Source organism: Pyrus communis, chromosome 10 (assembly GCF_963583255.1).
Source record: "Pyrus communis chromosome 10, drPyrComm1.1, whole genome shotgun sequence".
Classification (NCBI taxonomy): Eukaryota; Viridiplantae; Streptophyta; class Magnoliopsida; order Rosales; family Rosaceae; genus Pyrus; species Pyrus communis.
Window position 1 is genome coordinate 17,731,510 of NC_084812.1, and position 16,056 is coordinate 17,747,565.

The 16,056-nt window shown below is 37.3% G+C and overlaps 1 protein-coding gene across 1 annotated transcript in view; it reads left to right on the forward strand.

Moving 5' to 3' along the window:
• The window catches only part of LOC137747939 (uncharacterized), a 150,898-nt gene that overhangs the window by 4,246 nt on the left and 130,596 nt on the right, over positions 1-16,056 (forward strand). Inside the window, exon 6 of the mRNA XM_068488062.1 lies at positions 12-214. Within this exon, the coding sequence (XP_068344163.1) occupies positions 12-214 (203 nt within the window). The remainder of the gene's footprint in view (positions 1-11; positions 215-16,056) is intronic.

The window sequence follows — 16,056 nt, forward strand, 5'->3', positions numbered from 1 at the left end:
TGATCATGCAGCTCTCAAGTATTTGCTCAAAAAAAAAGAGGCCAAGCCTAGACTAATTCGATGGCTATTGCTTCTACAAGAGTTTGACATTGAGATTCGGGATAAGAAGGGCGTGGAGAATGTGGTGGCTGACCACCTAAGCCGCATGGTGCATAATGATGAGTCCCTACCCATTGCAGAGACATTCCCCGATGAACAATTGCTGTCCATAAAGGTTAGTACACCGTGGTATGCCGATATAGTTAATTTTTTGGTGTCAAAACGTATTCCAAGTGAGTTTAATAGGCACCAACGTGACAAACTTAGGCATGATGCACGGTTTTATGTGTGGGATGATCCATACTTATGGAAATTTTGTCCCGATCAGATTATACGTCGTTGTGTGCATGATTCTGAATGTCATTCAATTTTGAGTTTTTGTCATACATATGCATGTGGAGGGCACTTTGGCACACAACGCACGGCCCTCAAAGTGTTACAATGTGGATTTTATTGGCCTAGTATTTTTAAGGATGCTAGAACGTTTTGCTTAACATGTGATAAATGCCAAAGAATGGGTGGAATTAGTGCAAAGGACCAAATGCCGCAGGTTTCTATCCTAAATGTTGAAATTTTTGATGTTTGGGGTATTGATTTTATGGGTCCCTTCCCTTCATCGTATGGTTTCATGTATATTTTGCTTGCGGTTGATTATGTGTCAAAATGGGTGGAAGCCAAGGCCACCCGGACTAATGATTCTAAAGTGGTTGCAGATTTTATTAGAACTAACATTTTTGCAAGGTTTGGAATGCCACGAGTGATCATTAGTGATGGAGGGTCACACTTTTGCAATCGGACCATTGAAGCGTTATTGAGGAAATACCATGTCACCCATAAGGTTTCTACACCTTACCATCCTCAAACGAATGGCCAAGCCGAGGTTTCCAATCGAGAGATCAAGCAAATACTTGAGAAGACCGTTGGGCCAACAAGGAAGGATTGGAGCTTACGGTTAGATGATGCACTGTGGGCGTATCGTACGGCGTACAAAACCCCCATTGGGATGTCCCCCTTTCGACTTGTCTATGGCAAGGCGTGCCATCTTCCCGTGGAGTTGGAGCATAAAGCTCTTTGGGCCGTCAAGAAGTTCAACATGCACTTAGATGAAGCGGGAAGTCTTAGGAAATTCCAATTGAATGAGCTTGATGAAATACGGCACGAGGCATATGATAATGCAAGCATTTACAAGCAAAAGACCAAAGCCTTCCATGACAACATGATCCGTGGGAAATCATTCTCAATTGGGCAGAAAGTGCTATTGTTCAATTCCCGTTTACGTTTGTTTCCCGGTAAGTTACGTTCTAAGTGGATTGGACCATTTGTTATTACTAATGTTTTTGTTCATGGTGCAGTCCAAATCCAAAGCTTGAAAACGGGACACGAATTCAAGGTGAACGGGCATCGTTTGAAGCCCTATTATGACACCTTTGTGGAGCATGCCGTGGATGACATACCCTTGGAAGCCGTGGCCCCTAGTAAGGAGTGAATGAGGTCTTCGTCCGGCTGTACGACGTTAAAGCAAGCGCTACTTGGGAGGCAACCCATGCATTCAACAAAGGAAGACCGAGAAAGCACTCCAATTCCAGATTTGCGTTCCTAAACCCTTCTCTTTGTTGGTTCTTTCTAATCTGCCTATTTAGTTGTTTTACTTGCTATTTGTGTGTTTCTTTGTGTGATTCTATGCTTAAAACATTGAGGACAATGTTTGATTTAAGTGTGGGGGGGTAACTAAGTGTTTTTCATGCAAATTCGTGGGATTTTATCACCCATTATTTCAAAACTTGTTCCTTGCTGTTTTTAAGTGTTTTTAAGCAGTTTTGGTGTGTTTTAGTATGTTTTGAAGTAAAAATCCGAAAATCAAAGAAAAATTTGAAAAATTTGTTTTAAAAAACCCAAAAAAGAGTTGTTTTTGTGTGTTTGTTTGTGTCTTAGGGTACCTTCCAACACAATGATGAGGATTTGGTTTTTAAATACATGGCTGTTAAAGAGAGTGATTAACATGGATGAAAGTTTGATTTACTCTATGTTTATGCTTGGTTGTGGTTATAACTTATGAATTCACATGCAATCATAAAAGAAAAAAATCAGTTTTTGTAACATGCTTGAAGGAAGGAACTCAAATTAACGCTACAACCTTGTGAGACTTGAACCTAAATGTTTATTTGGAGAGTTAAAATCTGTGCATTCTTTGTTTTCTAAAGTCGTTGCATGATCTCATTATTCGTTGCTTGGTTGCTACTTAGAAGGCGTTTCATCATTTAGTTCCAAATACTAGAACTCATGTCAATTTCATTCAAAACATGTTATTGAATTGCATAACACATATTCAAGATGAAGTTAGTAGTGACCACCATAGCCAAATTGCCATATTTCCTTATTTCATTTGTTTGTAGGATTTAACCCCGTTGAGCCTTGTGTAGCCTACTTTCTTTGTTAACCCACAATTATCCTCACCTAGCCTAGAGTAGGACCACCCATACCTTTGTTCTTGAAGCATAGTAAAAGCATAACTCAAAGATGAATTCCTTTTGATCATTGCATTGTAGAAAACAAGTGTGGGGGAAGGATTCTTGATATATGGGTGTGCCAAAGTCTTGAATGAGGCACGGCAAAGAAAAAAAAAAAAAAAAAAAAAAAAAAAAAAAAGAAAAAGTTGAAAAGTTGAGAAAAAGAGTTCCAAAGTATTGTTTGTTGAAGTAAGGGTCCAAAACAATGAATTCGGCCCTAAGGAGTTGTCTAAATCTTTCCCTTGTGTTTTAAAGTTAATTTCTGCAATCTAAGTGAATTCTAAGTCTCAATTTCATTGCTTTGCTTACTATTGCTTGAAGAACGTTTGTTTTCCCTATCCTTTCCTTGTTAACCAACACCCCAAGCCCCATTACAACCTTTAACTTCTATCTTGAGTGTTATGTGTGTCAATTTGTGGAGTTTGGATTTGGTATGAGCATATAGTGTCACTGGTTCTCGCATCTAAGTAGTAGCATTCCATTCATGAGATCATATCTAAACATGCTTCTTAACTCTAGAAATTGCATTCGTTGTGAAACATATATGTGAGCATTCGTTTTCATATCTACATCAATCTTCTCACATATGACTAGTATAGGGTGTGGAGTTAGAAAATCTGAGTGAAAATAGAGTGTATATCTTGTAAGGAATTGAGGGAATTCTCTAAGGCATGTTACTACATTCAAAGCATTGTTTTAATTGATTACTTGTGAACAAGTGAGTAGTGGCTTTAATTAAGTATGTGCTTGTGTAAAGAGGACTCAAATTTGTGGGGATAACGATCTTTAACATGTCATGTGCATTGGAAATCCCTGAGGCAAACGTTGGAAGGTTTAGATTTTGTTTTGGTTAGTTTGTTTCGTTTTGTTTTCTTTCTTTTGTTTGTTTTGCTCGAGGACTAGCAAAAGCTAAGTGTGGGGGAATTTGATAGGAGCATATTTATGCGCCTTAGTTAGCTAGTTCTTATGCATTTTTGTTATGTTTTCTTCGTTAAAGTAGTCTTTTAAGCTACTTTCATGTGTTTTCAGGTTTAAAGGACATATTACATGAAATGATGCAATTTGGAGCTTTTGGAGCAAAAACTGAGCTGGAATGTGGTGTATGTAAATGGAGCACGAGGAATGGACGAGGTTGAAGGTAAAAGGAGCTTAAGAAATGAAGAAATGAAAGTGAAGAGCAAAGAAGTCGGAATTGGCAACCAAAGTTTCTAAAGTTGGAAGTTTCTATTCTTGGAGGTTTCCATTATCGTGAGTTTCTATTCTTGGCTTTGGGCTTTTAGATGACCTAAACCCTAAGCCCATGCCGCACCTAAACCCTAATCCTAGCCCACTTAATCAGCCGCACCCTAGGGCCTAATCATTTAATTTCTGCCAAGTTAAACCCTAATCCATCTACCCTAAGCCCATGCCGCACCTAATGTTCTAGAAACCCTATTTTCTGGTGGATTTCCAACCCTTGCCGCACCCAAACCCTAGCCCATTTGTCTAACCTGATTTCTTTAGGGTTTGGCTGCCTATATATATATGTTTTACCACCTTGCCGCATACACAACCCTCACCACAACTCAGAAATTCGTCAAAATATATTCAGCCCCCTTGCCGCAGCCTTCCTCCACCAATCTGCCATATTTTCACACTTTGCCGCAACTCCCATGTCCCCTAAACACTACCATATCATTCCTTACCTACTCATCCATCTAAATAACCCCTAGAACCTGTCCTAGTTCTTGTGCCGCAGACAAGAGGAGGAGAAAAAGCTTGGGACGTTCATGCCATTCTATTGAGGATTGCTGGAACGTTTTAGGTGTTGTCTTTCCGTTGAATTCCATGTTTAATTTTGATATTCTTTGTGTTGTGAGTATGAGGAACTAAACCCCCTTGGTTAGGGGGGAATTCGAAACCATGTACATGCTTGCAATATGATTTGATTACATTCAGTTGTTATTTCATAAGTTGTGGATTAAATTCGTTCATCTATTTGATTGTTACCTTATTTGTGTATGTTGATTGAGAGTGCACGCTTAGTTTTCATGCATGAATATGATGCTAGATTATGAGGGAGTTTCACCTAATAGTTACAATCTTATAATCACAAGTAGTGAAGGTCGCTTGAAAACGATCGCGTTGAATGAATTCTTAGCATAAGTTTCATGCAATTCATAGTAACGAATGCTTCGTCAATGCTTATGTTTTTCATAGAACTTAATGATTCTTGCTTGTATCTCTATTATGCAATTCATGTAGGGAACTTGTAGGGAATGTTTTGAGTTGTCGTATGCAATCATCCAACTTAATAACTTGTGGAAAAACTGAGGGTTAATTAGTGCAATTCACGGTTAATCTGGGGCGTTGAGTATTTATAATTTATTGGAAGAACAACTGAAAATCGTTTTGTTTGCAAGTGTGACATGTGTGGAGAAGAACCTCCTAACTAGCTTTTTATCCATCCTTTTTATCCAAAAACATTCTACAATCTGTTTAGTTTAAAGTTTCTGTTTTATGTTAAATTTTCGTCCAAAACAAATCCCCCTTTAATTTGAAGTCTTAGATTAGTTAGAAAGTGTTTTGATTTGTGTTTCTAAGTATTTTGATTCAAGTTTTCACCCAATTTCGTCCAAATTAGTGTAGGTGCTCAAAACTGCCCAGAAAGTGGTTTTTAGGCAGTTTTGAGTCTTCTAGTTGCTGTTTTGGGTTTTAGGTTTCTTTAAGTGTTTTAACTTTTAGTTTTGCATTCTTTGAGTCGAGTTTAGTGTTTTAAACTTTGTTTTTGAGTTTTTAAGTCAGTTTCCAAGTGTTTAGCAATCCCTCCTAATCCCCGGTCTAGAACGATCCCTACTTACATCTTTACTACAATTGTCACAAGAGGGTTTTAATTTGTGTGTTTATTTAGTTAGCATCAATTCCATCCTTTAAAACATTGCACATGCACTCCCTTTAATTAATTAAGCCACATGCACTCCCATCCATTTCATCATTGCAGCCAACACATGCTTTCACATGCATTTTCAGATTGTCCCCTTGCACATGCAGCCACATATTCATTGCACATGCAATTCCAACCCACATGCATCCTTTAATCATTCAAACATGCAGCCACATTCCCTCCTAGCTGTCATGTTCCCCCCATTTCACCTATAAATAAGCATTCATTTTACATTCACTCTTCCATATTCCAGAAATTCGTCAAAACCTCTCCACACCCTTGCAGCAGCCACCAAAACACTTTCTCCTCCATTGCAGCCACTCCAACCACTCCCCAAACCATTCACACCATCAAACTATCCTTAGACCTTGTGCTACAACGAAGAGGAAGATAAGAGGGCCTAAACGTTCATACAATTCAAGTTTGAGTTGTTGGAATGTTTAGGTGTTTCTTTGATTTCAATGTTTAATTTCAATACTCTTTGTTTTGTACGTATGAGGAATGGAAGAGAAGAGTGCCTAAACGTTCATACAATTCAAGTTTGAGTTGTTGGAATGTTTAGGTGTTTCTTTGATTTCAAAGTTATGAGGAACTAAACCCCCCTTGATAGGAGCATATTCATGCGACTTAAATGGCTTGTTCTCGTGCATTTACGTTATGTTTCTTTAGTTATTTTAGTCCTCCATCATTGCACCACAATGCAGCCACGTGCACTTGTTCCTCTAACATTTCAGCCACTTGCACTCCCATTCTCTCCCAAAACCGTGCACATGCCTTCTCCTTGCATTTCCAGCCATTCCACATGCTATTTCAGCCACATGCACTCATAATCATTCAACCAACATGTGCACATGCAACCTAGCTGTCATGTTCCCCCCATTTCACCTATAAATACTCATTCATTCACACTCATTCATACACAATTCATTTCACAACAGAAATTGGTCCCTTGGGGCCGTGCCCTTCACAAGTCCATCCATTCCATTCATAAACACTCATCCATTGCAGAAATGTAGACCATAAAACTCCCTTGTGCCGTGCTCTCCCTTACAATCCAAACACCATCCTTCCATTTCCACCACTCCCCAAACCATTCACACCATCAAACTATCCCTAGACCTTGTGCTACAACGAAGAGGAAGAGAAGAGTGCCTAAACGTTCATACAATTCAAGTTTGAGTTGTTGGAATGTTTAGGTGTTTCTTTGATTTCAATGTTTAAATTCAATACTCTTTGTTTTGTACGAATGAGGAATGGAAGAGAAGAGTGCCTAAACGTTCATACAATTCAAGTTTGAGTTGTTGGAATGTTTAGGTGTTTCTTTGATTCTCTTTGTTTTGTACCATGAGGAACTAAACCCCCCTTTGGTTAGGGGGTGATTCGAATATATGTTTATGCTTGCATTTTTATTTGAATACTTCTAATTGCGTTTCATAAGTTGTGGATTCAATTCGTTTAACTGTTTGATTGATAACTTATTTATGTATGTTCATTGAGAGTGCACACTTAATTTTCATGCATGAATATGACGCTAGAATATAAGTGAGTTTCACCTAATCGTTATGAACTTATATTCACAAGTAGTGGAGGTTGCTTATAAACAATCGCGTTAAATGAATTCTTGGCATAAGTTTCATGCAATCCATAGTAACGAATGCCTCGTCAACACTTATAATTTTCATAGAGCGTAATGATTCTTGCTTGTATCTCTTCTATGCATTCATGTTGAGGACTTGTGGGGAATGTTTTGAATTGTTGTATGCGCTAACCCATCCAATTCAATAACGTTAGGAAGATTTGAAGGTTAATTAGTGCATCACGGTTAACCCGGGGTGTTGAGTTTCATGGTTTATTGAAATGCAATTGGAAATCATTTTATTATGCAAGTATAACATGTATGGAGATGAACTCCTTAGCCATTCTATCATCCATTCATTCCATTCCATCAAATTCGTTTTACAATCTGTTTCGTTTATTAACTTGTTTTGTTATTTCAATTTTCGTATAAATCTAAATCCCCCTTTACTTTAATGTCCAATTTAGTTAGAAATCAATTTAGTTTGTGCTTTTAAGTGTTTTGATTCATTTTATTTCCCAATTTCGTCCAAATTCACCAAAGTGCTCAAAACTGCCCAGAAAGTGATTTTAAGGCAGTTTTGAGTGTTTTGGGTGATGTTTGAGTCTTTTGGTTTGTTTTAATGTTCTAAGTGTTTAGTTTTACATTCTTTGAGTTAGTTTAGTGTGTTTATATTGTGTTTTTACGTTCTTGAGTCAAGTTATTACTTAATTTCGTCCAAATTTGTGTTTGTGCTCAAATCTGCCCAGAAAGTGGTTTTTAGGCAGATTTGAGTGTGTTTGTGTTGTTTTGAGTCTTTTGGTTTGTCTTAGTGTTTTAAAGTTTAGTTTTGCATTCTTTGAGTCTAGTATAGTGTTTCATATTGTTATTTTACGTTTTTGAGTCAAATCCAAGTGGTTAACAATCCCTCCTAATCCCCGGTCCAGAACGATCCCTACTTATACATATACTACAATTTGACGAAAAGAGGGTTTAATTTGTGTGCGTATAAAATCTCGCATCACATGTCTTGTGATAGATGCCAAAGAACGGGCAATATTGGTCCTAAACAGCAAATGCCGCAAACCCCCATTTTTAGTGTTGAAATCTTTGATGTTTGGGGTATTGATTTTATGGGTCCCTTTCCTTCGTCACATGGGTTTCTTTATATATTGCTTGCTGTGGACTATGTGTCGAAATGGGTGGAAGCAAAAGCCACCCGAACTAATGATTCTCGAGTGGTTGCAGATTTTGTGAAAACTAACATTTTTGCAAGGTTTGGAATGCCACGAGTGCTAATCAGTGATGGAGGTTCCCATTTTTGTAATCGAACCATCGAGGCGTTGCTCAAGAAATACAATGTCACACATAAGGTGGCCACACCTTATCATCCTCAAATGAGCGGGCAAGCCAAGGTTTCGAATAGGGAAATCAAGCAGATTCTTGAGAAGACCGTGGGGCCTACAAGGAAGGATTGGAGTTTGCGCTTAAATGATGCATTGTGGGCGTATCGCACTACCTACAAAACCCCCATTGGGATGTCACCTTTTCGGCTCATCTATGGGAAACCATGCCATCTTCCCGTCGAACTAGAGCATCGTGCACATTGGGCCGTCAAAACGTTCAATATGGACCTTGATGCCGCAGGTTTACATGGGAAGCTTCAATTGTGTGAGCTTGATGAAATCCGAAATGAAGCATATAAGAATGCCCGGATTTACAAGGAGAAAACAAAGGCATTTCATGACAAGATGATTTGTGCCAAGACGTTCTCTATTGGGCAGAAAGTGTTGTTGTTCAATTCTCGCCTTCGGTTGTTTCCGGGTAAGTTGCGTTCCAAATGGGTTGGTCCTTTTATTGTCACTAATGTTTTCCCTCATGGTGCAGTGCAAATCAAAAGTTCAAGGACGCAGCAAGAATTCAAAGTGAATGGGCATCGATTGAAGCCCTATTACGAGATGTTTGAGGAGCATGTCGTGGAGGAGGTACCCCTCCATGCCGTGGAATCTAGTCAAGCTTAAACGGAGGTACCGTCCGGCTGGAAGACGTTAAAGCAAGCGCTTCTTGGGAGGCAACCCATGTGTTGAAACACGAGAAGAAGGAACTTTCACTCCAAACCCAGATTTGCGTCCCTAACCTATCCCTTTATTGCTATTACTTTGCCAGTTGTGTTATGTTTGCTAGTTGTGTTAGTTGATTGTTTTTGTGTTAATCTAAGTTTGAAACATTGAGGACAATGTTTGGTTTAAGTGTGGGGGGGTAAACAAGCTGTTTTTGCATAAAATTCGTGGGATTTTATCACCTATCACTTCACATGTTGTTTCTCACCGTTTTAAAGTGTTTTTAGTGTGTTTTGATGTGTTTTAGTGTCATATAACAGAAAACCTTAGAAAAATTCGAAAAAGTTTGAAAAATACCAAAAAGAGTCGTTTTTGAGTCATTTTTGTGTTTTAGGGTACCTTCCAACACAATGATGAGGATTTGGTTTTAAATTACATGACTATTATAGAATGTTGTAAACATGGCTGGAAGTTGATTTATGCTTTGGTTTATGGTTGGTTATGGTTATAGCTTATGAATTCACATGTAATTACAAAGAGAAAATCTGTTTTTGTAACATGCTTGAACGAAGGAACTTAAACTAAAGCTACATCCTTGTGAGACTTGAGCCTATAACGTTCTTTGGAGAGTATAATTCTGTGATTTCTTGTTTTCTAAAGTCGTTGCATGATCTCATCATTCTTTGCTTGGTTGCTACTTGGAATGCATTTCATTATAGTTCCAAATACTAGAACTCATGCCCAATTCATTCAAAGCATGATATTAATTGCATAACATACAATAAGATGAAGTTGTTAGTCAAACCAAAGCCAAAAAGCCTATCCCTTTTCACATGTATTGTAGGATTACCCCTTTTTAGCCTTTTCAAGCTTATTTTCTTTGTTAACCACATTATCCTCACCTAGCTTAGATTAGGACTTTCCATACCCTTGTTCTTAAAGGATAGTGAAGCATGACTTAGAATGAACTCCTTTTGATCAATATATTGCAGAAAATAAGTGTGGGGGAAGATAATAGGGCACGGCCAAAGAATGAAATAAAGAAAAAGAAAAGAAAAAAAAAAAAAAATTCGTGGAAAAATAAAATGAAATTAGAAAAGTGTAGAAAAGAAAGAAAAAGAGTTGAAAAATAAGTGAGAATGATCTCACAAGTATTGGTTATTGAAGGAAGGGTCCAAAAGAGTGAATTTGACCCTAATTGTGCATGAATCTTCCCTTGTGTTTAAAAGTTGATTTCTGCCATTAAAAGTGAGTTTAGGTGTCAATTTCATTACTTTGCTTCCTATTGCTTTAAGAACCTTTGTTTTACTTTACCTTTCTTTGTTAAACCATTACCCTTAGCCCCGTTACAACCCTCAACTTCTATCTTGATGTTATGTGTTCAATTTGTGGAGTTTGAATTTGGTATGAGCATATGGAATCACTGGTTCTCATTCTAAGTAGTAGCATTCCATTCATGAGATCATATTCATGTCATTGTCGTAAATCCAGAACATGCTTTCTTTGATATAACATATGTGAGTGTTAGAATTCATATTTACATCAATCTCCTCACATATACCTAGTGTAGGGTGTGGAGTTAGAAAATCTGTGTGAAAATTGAGTGCATTCTAGTAAGGAATTGAGGGAATTCTCTAAGGCATGTTACTACATTCAAAATGATGTTTTAATTGATTAAATGTGAAATAATAAGTGGTAACTATGATTAAGTGTTTGTTGAAGTGTAAAGTAAGCTAAATGTTGTGGGAATGATGTTCTATATTGTGTCATGTTCGTTTGAAATCCCTGAGATACATGTTGGAAGGTTTAGAATGTGTTTTGGTTTGTTTTTAGTTTCTTTCGTTTTGTTTTGCTCGAGGACTAGCAAAAGCTAAGTGTGGGGGAATTTGATAGGAGCATATTTATGCGACTTAATTGGCTTGTTCTCGTGCATTTACGTTGTGTTTGTTTAGTTATTGTAGTCCTTTATGCCATTTTCGTGTGTTTCTAGGTTCATATGGCTAAGGAAGCAAAAAGGTGCATTTTGGAGCATTTTGGAGCAAAATTGGGCTTGGAATGGATAGCTTATGTTTGGAGCCAAGGTGTTGGACGAAATTGAGGCACTTTAGGACACAAAACAATGGCCCTAGCCCAATTACATAACCTTGCCATGGCTTATCCCTTCTCCCCTTCCCTTGCCATGCAAACCACCCTATTTTAGGCCCATTCTATGTACTTAAACCTTAGCCCTTTAACCTTGCAGCCATATCCCCACTTTTATCCACATGCATTCATAATCATTCATAATCATTCACCACCAATTCAGCCACATGCACTTGTTCTTTCATCATTGCACCACAATCTTTTACCATTGCAGCCACATGCACTTCCCCCTTTACCATTGCAGCCACATGCACTTCCCCCTTCATCATTTCAGCCACCAAACACCCACATGCACTCCCACTACAGATTTTCAGCCATCCCAATTCATCATTGCACATCAACACATTCTATCATTTCCACATGCATTCCCCTTACAATTTCAGCCACTCCACATGCATTTCCAACTTTCCACCAAGTTCCTAGCTGTCATGTTCCCTCCTTTTCACCTATAAATAAGCATCCATTGTAGCCACAAATCACTAACTCTTCCATATTCAGAAAACCATCTCATACACATTCATTCACGCCAGAAATTCATTCCCTCTCTCTAACACTGCCATACTTCACCATTCTTCATATTTTCTGCCCAAAAACACTCCTTGCCTTCCCCTACATCCATCCTTACCCTAAACACATCATTCTACATCATCCATAACCCCCAAAACTCACCAAAACCCCTTGTGCTGCAGCAACTAGAGGAGAAGAGGCCTAAACGTTCATACAATTCAAGATTGAGTTGTTGGGATTTTTAGGTGTTCTTCGTTCTTGTTTTCAATGTTTACTTTGTTATTACTCTCTAAGTTTGTTGTAATCATGAGTGGCTAAACCCCTAATTAGTTAGGGGAAAGTTTGAAACCATGGACATATGTTGGTTATGATTTGATTTACTCCAGTTATGAATTCATGAACTTTAGATGTGGTTTACTTTTCTGTTTTGATTAAGAACTTGTTTATGTATGTGGGTTGAGGGTCGACACTTAATTTGCATGCCTAAACTTGATACTAGGATATAAGGGAATTTCACCTAATCGTTATGAACTTATATTCATGAGTAGTAAAAATCGCTAGTCACGATTGTGTTTAGTAAACCCTAGGCTGGATTAACATGCGTATTCCATAGTTATGAATGCCTAGTCGATGTTTATGATTTCCGTTGAGCTTAATGATCTTTGTTGAATGTCTCTATCATGCGTATTCCATAGTTAGGGACTTTGATTAGGAATAATTTGGTTGTAATGCGTATTCCATTCAATCCAATGAATCTAGGGAAATCTGAAAGTTAGTTTAAGCGGACCTAATTAACTTGGAGCATTGTCATTCATCGTTTGTTGAAGTCATAACTGGGAATCAAATTATATGCATATGTTCATGTGTGGATAAGGAACCCTCTAACTAGTTTCTCATCATTCTATTTCATCAATTTCGTTTTTACAATCTGTTTTAATTAGAATCTGTGCATTTAGTTTAATTTCGTCCAAAACTCAATCCCCCTTTACTTTATTGTCCTATTTAGTTAGAAAGTGTCTTAGTTTATGTTTCTAAGTGTTTTGATTCAAGTTATTACACAAATTCGTCCAAATTCACCAAAGTGCTCAAAACTGCCCAGAAAGTGTTTTTAAGGCAGTTTTGAGTGTTTTGGGTGATGTTTGAGTCTTTTGGTTTGTCTTAGTGCTTTAAGCATTTAGTTTCGCATTCTTTCAGTCTAGTTTAGTGTTTTAAACTTTATTTTACGTTTTTGAGTCAATTTCACATTGATTAGCATCCCTAGTTAATCCCCGGTCTAGAACGATCCCTATTTGCTCATATACTACAATTGTCATCCATAGGGTTTAATTTGTGTGTCAAGTTAATTTTCGCATCACAAGGAAGCAAGGAAAGGAGGACTTGTGCAATCTGCCATCCAAGGGAGTGCCGTGCATGCCATTGGAGTGTGGTGCGTTTTTCTTGGTTCTTTCTATCCTTAGTCTTAGTTCAATGTTTAAATTTAATTATCTTTGTTTTGTGAACATGAGGAACTAACTTTTTTTTAGTTAGAGGAGAATTTGAAGCCATGATTATATGTTTGATATGAATTGATTACGTCCGGTTATTATTTCTTAAGACATGAATATGATTTGCTTATCTAAGTTATTAAAACTGGTTTATGTATGTGGGTTGGGGGTTAACACTTAATTTGCATGCATAAACTTGATGCTAGAGTGTAGGGGGGTTTCACGTAATTGTTATTCACTTATATTCACAAGTAGTGGGGGTTGCTAGTCACAATCGCGTTAAGTAAATCCTTGGTACGAATTTCATGCGTTTCATAGTGATGAGTGCCTTGTCAACGCTTATAGTTTTCACAAAGCTTAATGACTTTTGATATGTATCTTTGTTATGCATCTCATATAAAGAACTTAAAAAAGATAATTTGGTTGTAATGCGTTTTCATTCAATTCAATGAAATAAGGAAAAACTTGAGGATTAGTTGTGCGATGCAACTAATTTGGGGCGTTGTCATTCATAGTCTAAAGGAGTAATAACTGGACATTGGTTCGTATGCATATATCATGTGTGGAGAAGGACCCTCTAACTAGCCTTTTACCCATTTATTTTACCTAAATTTGTTTTTCAAAAGTGTTTTCTACTAAGTTTTTGTTTTGAGTCTAAAATTCGTCAAAAACAATCCCCATATTATCTAGTCTTCATATTTGAGTCAAAACTTGTTTTCCTTGAGTCTTTTGAGTCAAGTCAAGTCCTATTTTCGTCCAAAACCTTTATTGAGTCTAAAGTGAGTCTTTTTGAGTATTGGTTGTTGTTTTAAGTGTCTAAAGTTAGTTTTGAGTCCATAGAGTCTAATTTAGTGTTTTTGAGTCTTATTTACATAGATTAGCATCCCTAGTTAATCCCCGGTCTAGAACGATCCCTACTTACATATCTACTACAATTGTCACAAATAGGGTTTAATTTGTGTGTCAAGTTAATTTTCACATCAAGTAATCAATTTATATTGCAATTATAATCATGGTTTTGAATTCTCCTCTAGCTAAAACAAGTTTAGCCTCTCATGTTCACAGTAAAACAAAGAAAACTTAATTTAAACATTGAAAACAAAGATTGAATACACCTAGAAATGCTCCAACAATCCAACTTGAATTGCCAAAACGTCCAAGGGTCTTCTATCCTTCTTCTTTGCTGGGGCACAAGGGTGAATGGGTCTAAAATTGGGTTGTGGTGGATGGTTGGTTGAATGGTGAAGGGAAGTTACGGAATTGTGGTGTGGAAGGGATGGATGACAGCTGAATAGGAAAATGATGGCTGGTTGTGTATGTGAAAGAATATATGTGTGTATGGGTGCGGCAAAGGGTGATAAGGGTCAAAAACTCGGGAAAGGGCTTAGGGAAGATGAATGAGACTTAGCTATTTTGTCCAAGGGAATTAAGGGTCAGAATCTAATCAAAATAAGTAAATATGATCAGAAATTAAAGGTAATAGGAAGGTGACATGCATCAATAAAAGGGAAGGAAAGATTAAAGCCAGAAAATAGGAGAGAAAAGGAATGTAGTGTGCGGCATTGACTAGGATTAAAAGGGAATGTGATCTTGGGAAACAAAATAGGGAATGTGATCTTGCACGGCAAAGACTTAGAATAGAATAGGAATGTGTTTTAAGGCTGAAATTAGGTAAGGATTTAGGCTACCTTGTGTGGCAAGGAATAAGGAAAGGGAAAGTAGGTACGGCATGGGCTAGAATAGTGCAAGGAACCTTTGGTTTATGTCCTAGAATGCATAGGAGACCTTCAATGTTGCTGGAACTTAGGGACATTTAGGATTAGGAAAGGTCTGATGTGAAATATTCTAACACTCAAATTAAAACCCTATAATCGTATATGAAAGTAGGGATCGTTTTAGGCCGGGGACTAGAAGGGATGCTAATCAACACAATTAAGACTCAAAAACACTAAACTAGACTCTATAGACTCTAAACTAACTTAAAACACTCAAAACAGCAACAAACACTTAAAAAAGACTCAATTTTAGACCTAACAAGTGTTTTGGACGAAAATAAACCTTAACTAGACTCAGAAGACTCAAAGAAAACAGATTTTGACTCAAATAACAAGACTAAATGAAAGGGGGATTGTTTTTGACGAATTTAAAACTTAAAACAAAAACTTTGTAGAAAATACTTTGGAAAAACGAATTTAAGTGAAATAAATGGGTGGAAGGCTAGTTAGAGGGTCCTTCTCCACACATGATATATGCATACGAACCAATGTCCAGTTATTACTCCTTTAGACTATGAATGACAACGCCCCAAGTTAGTTGCATCGTACAAATAACCCTCAAGTTTTCCTTATTTCATTGAATTAGATGGAATACGCATCTAAGCCAAATTATCTTTCTCAAGTTCCCTATATGAAACGCATGATAGAGATACATGTCAAAAGTCATTAAGTTCCATGAAAATCATAAGCATTGACAAGGCATTCATCACTATGAAACGCATGAGACTCATACCAAGGATTTACTTAACACGATTGTGACTAGCAACCTCCACTACTTTTGAATGTAAGTGAACAACAATTACGTGAAACCCCCCTATACTCTAGCATCAAGTTTATGCATGCAAATTAAGTGTTAACCCCCAACCCACATACATAAACCAGTTTTAATAACTTAGATAAGCAAATCACATTCATGCCTTAAGAAATAATAACCGGACGTAATTAATTCATATAAAACATATAATCATGGCTTCGAATTCTCCTCTAACTAAAAAGAAGTTAGTTCCTCATGTTCGCAAAACAAAGATAATTAAATTTAAACATTGAACTAAGACAAAGGATAG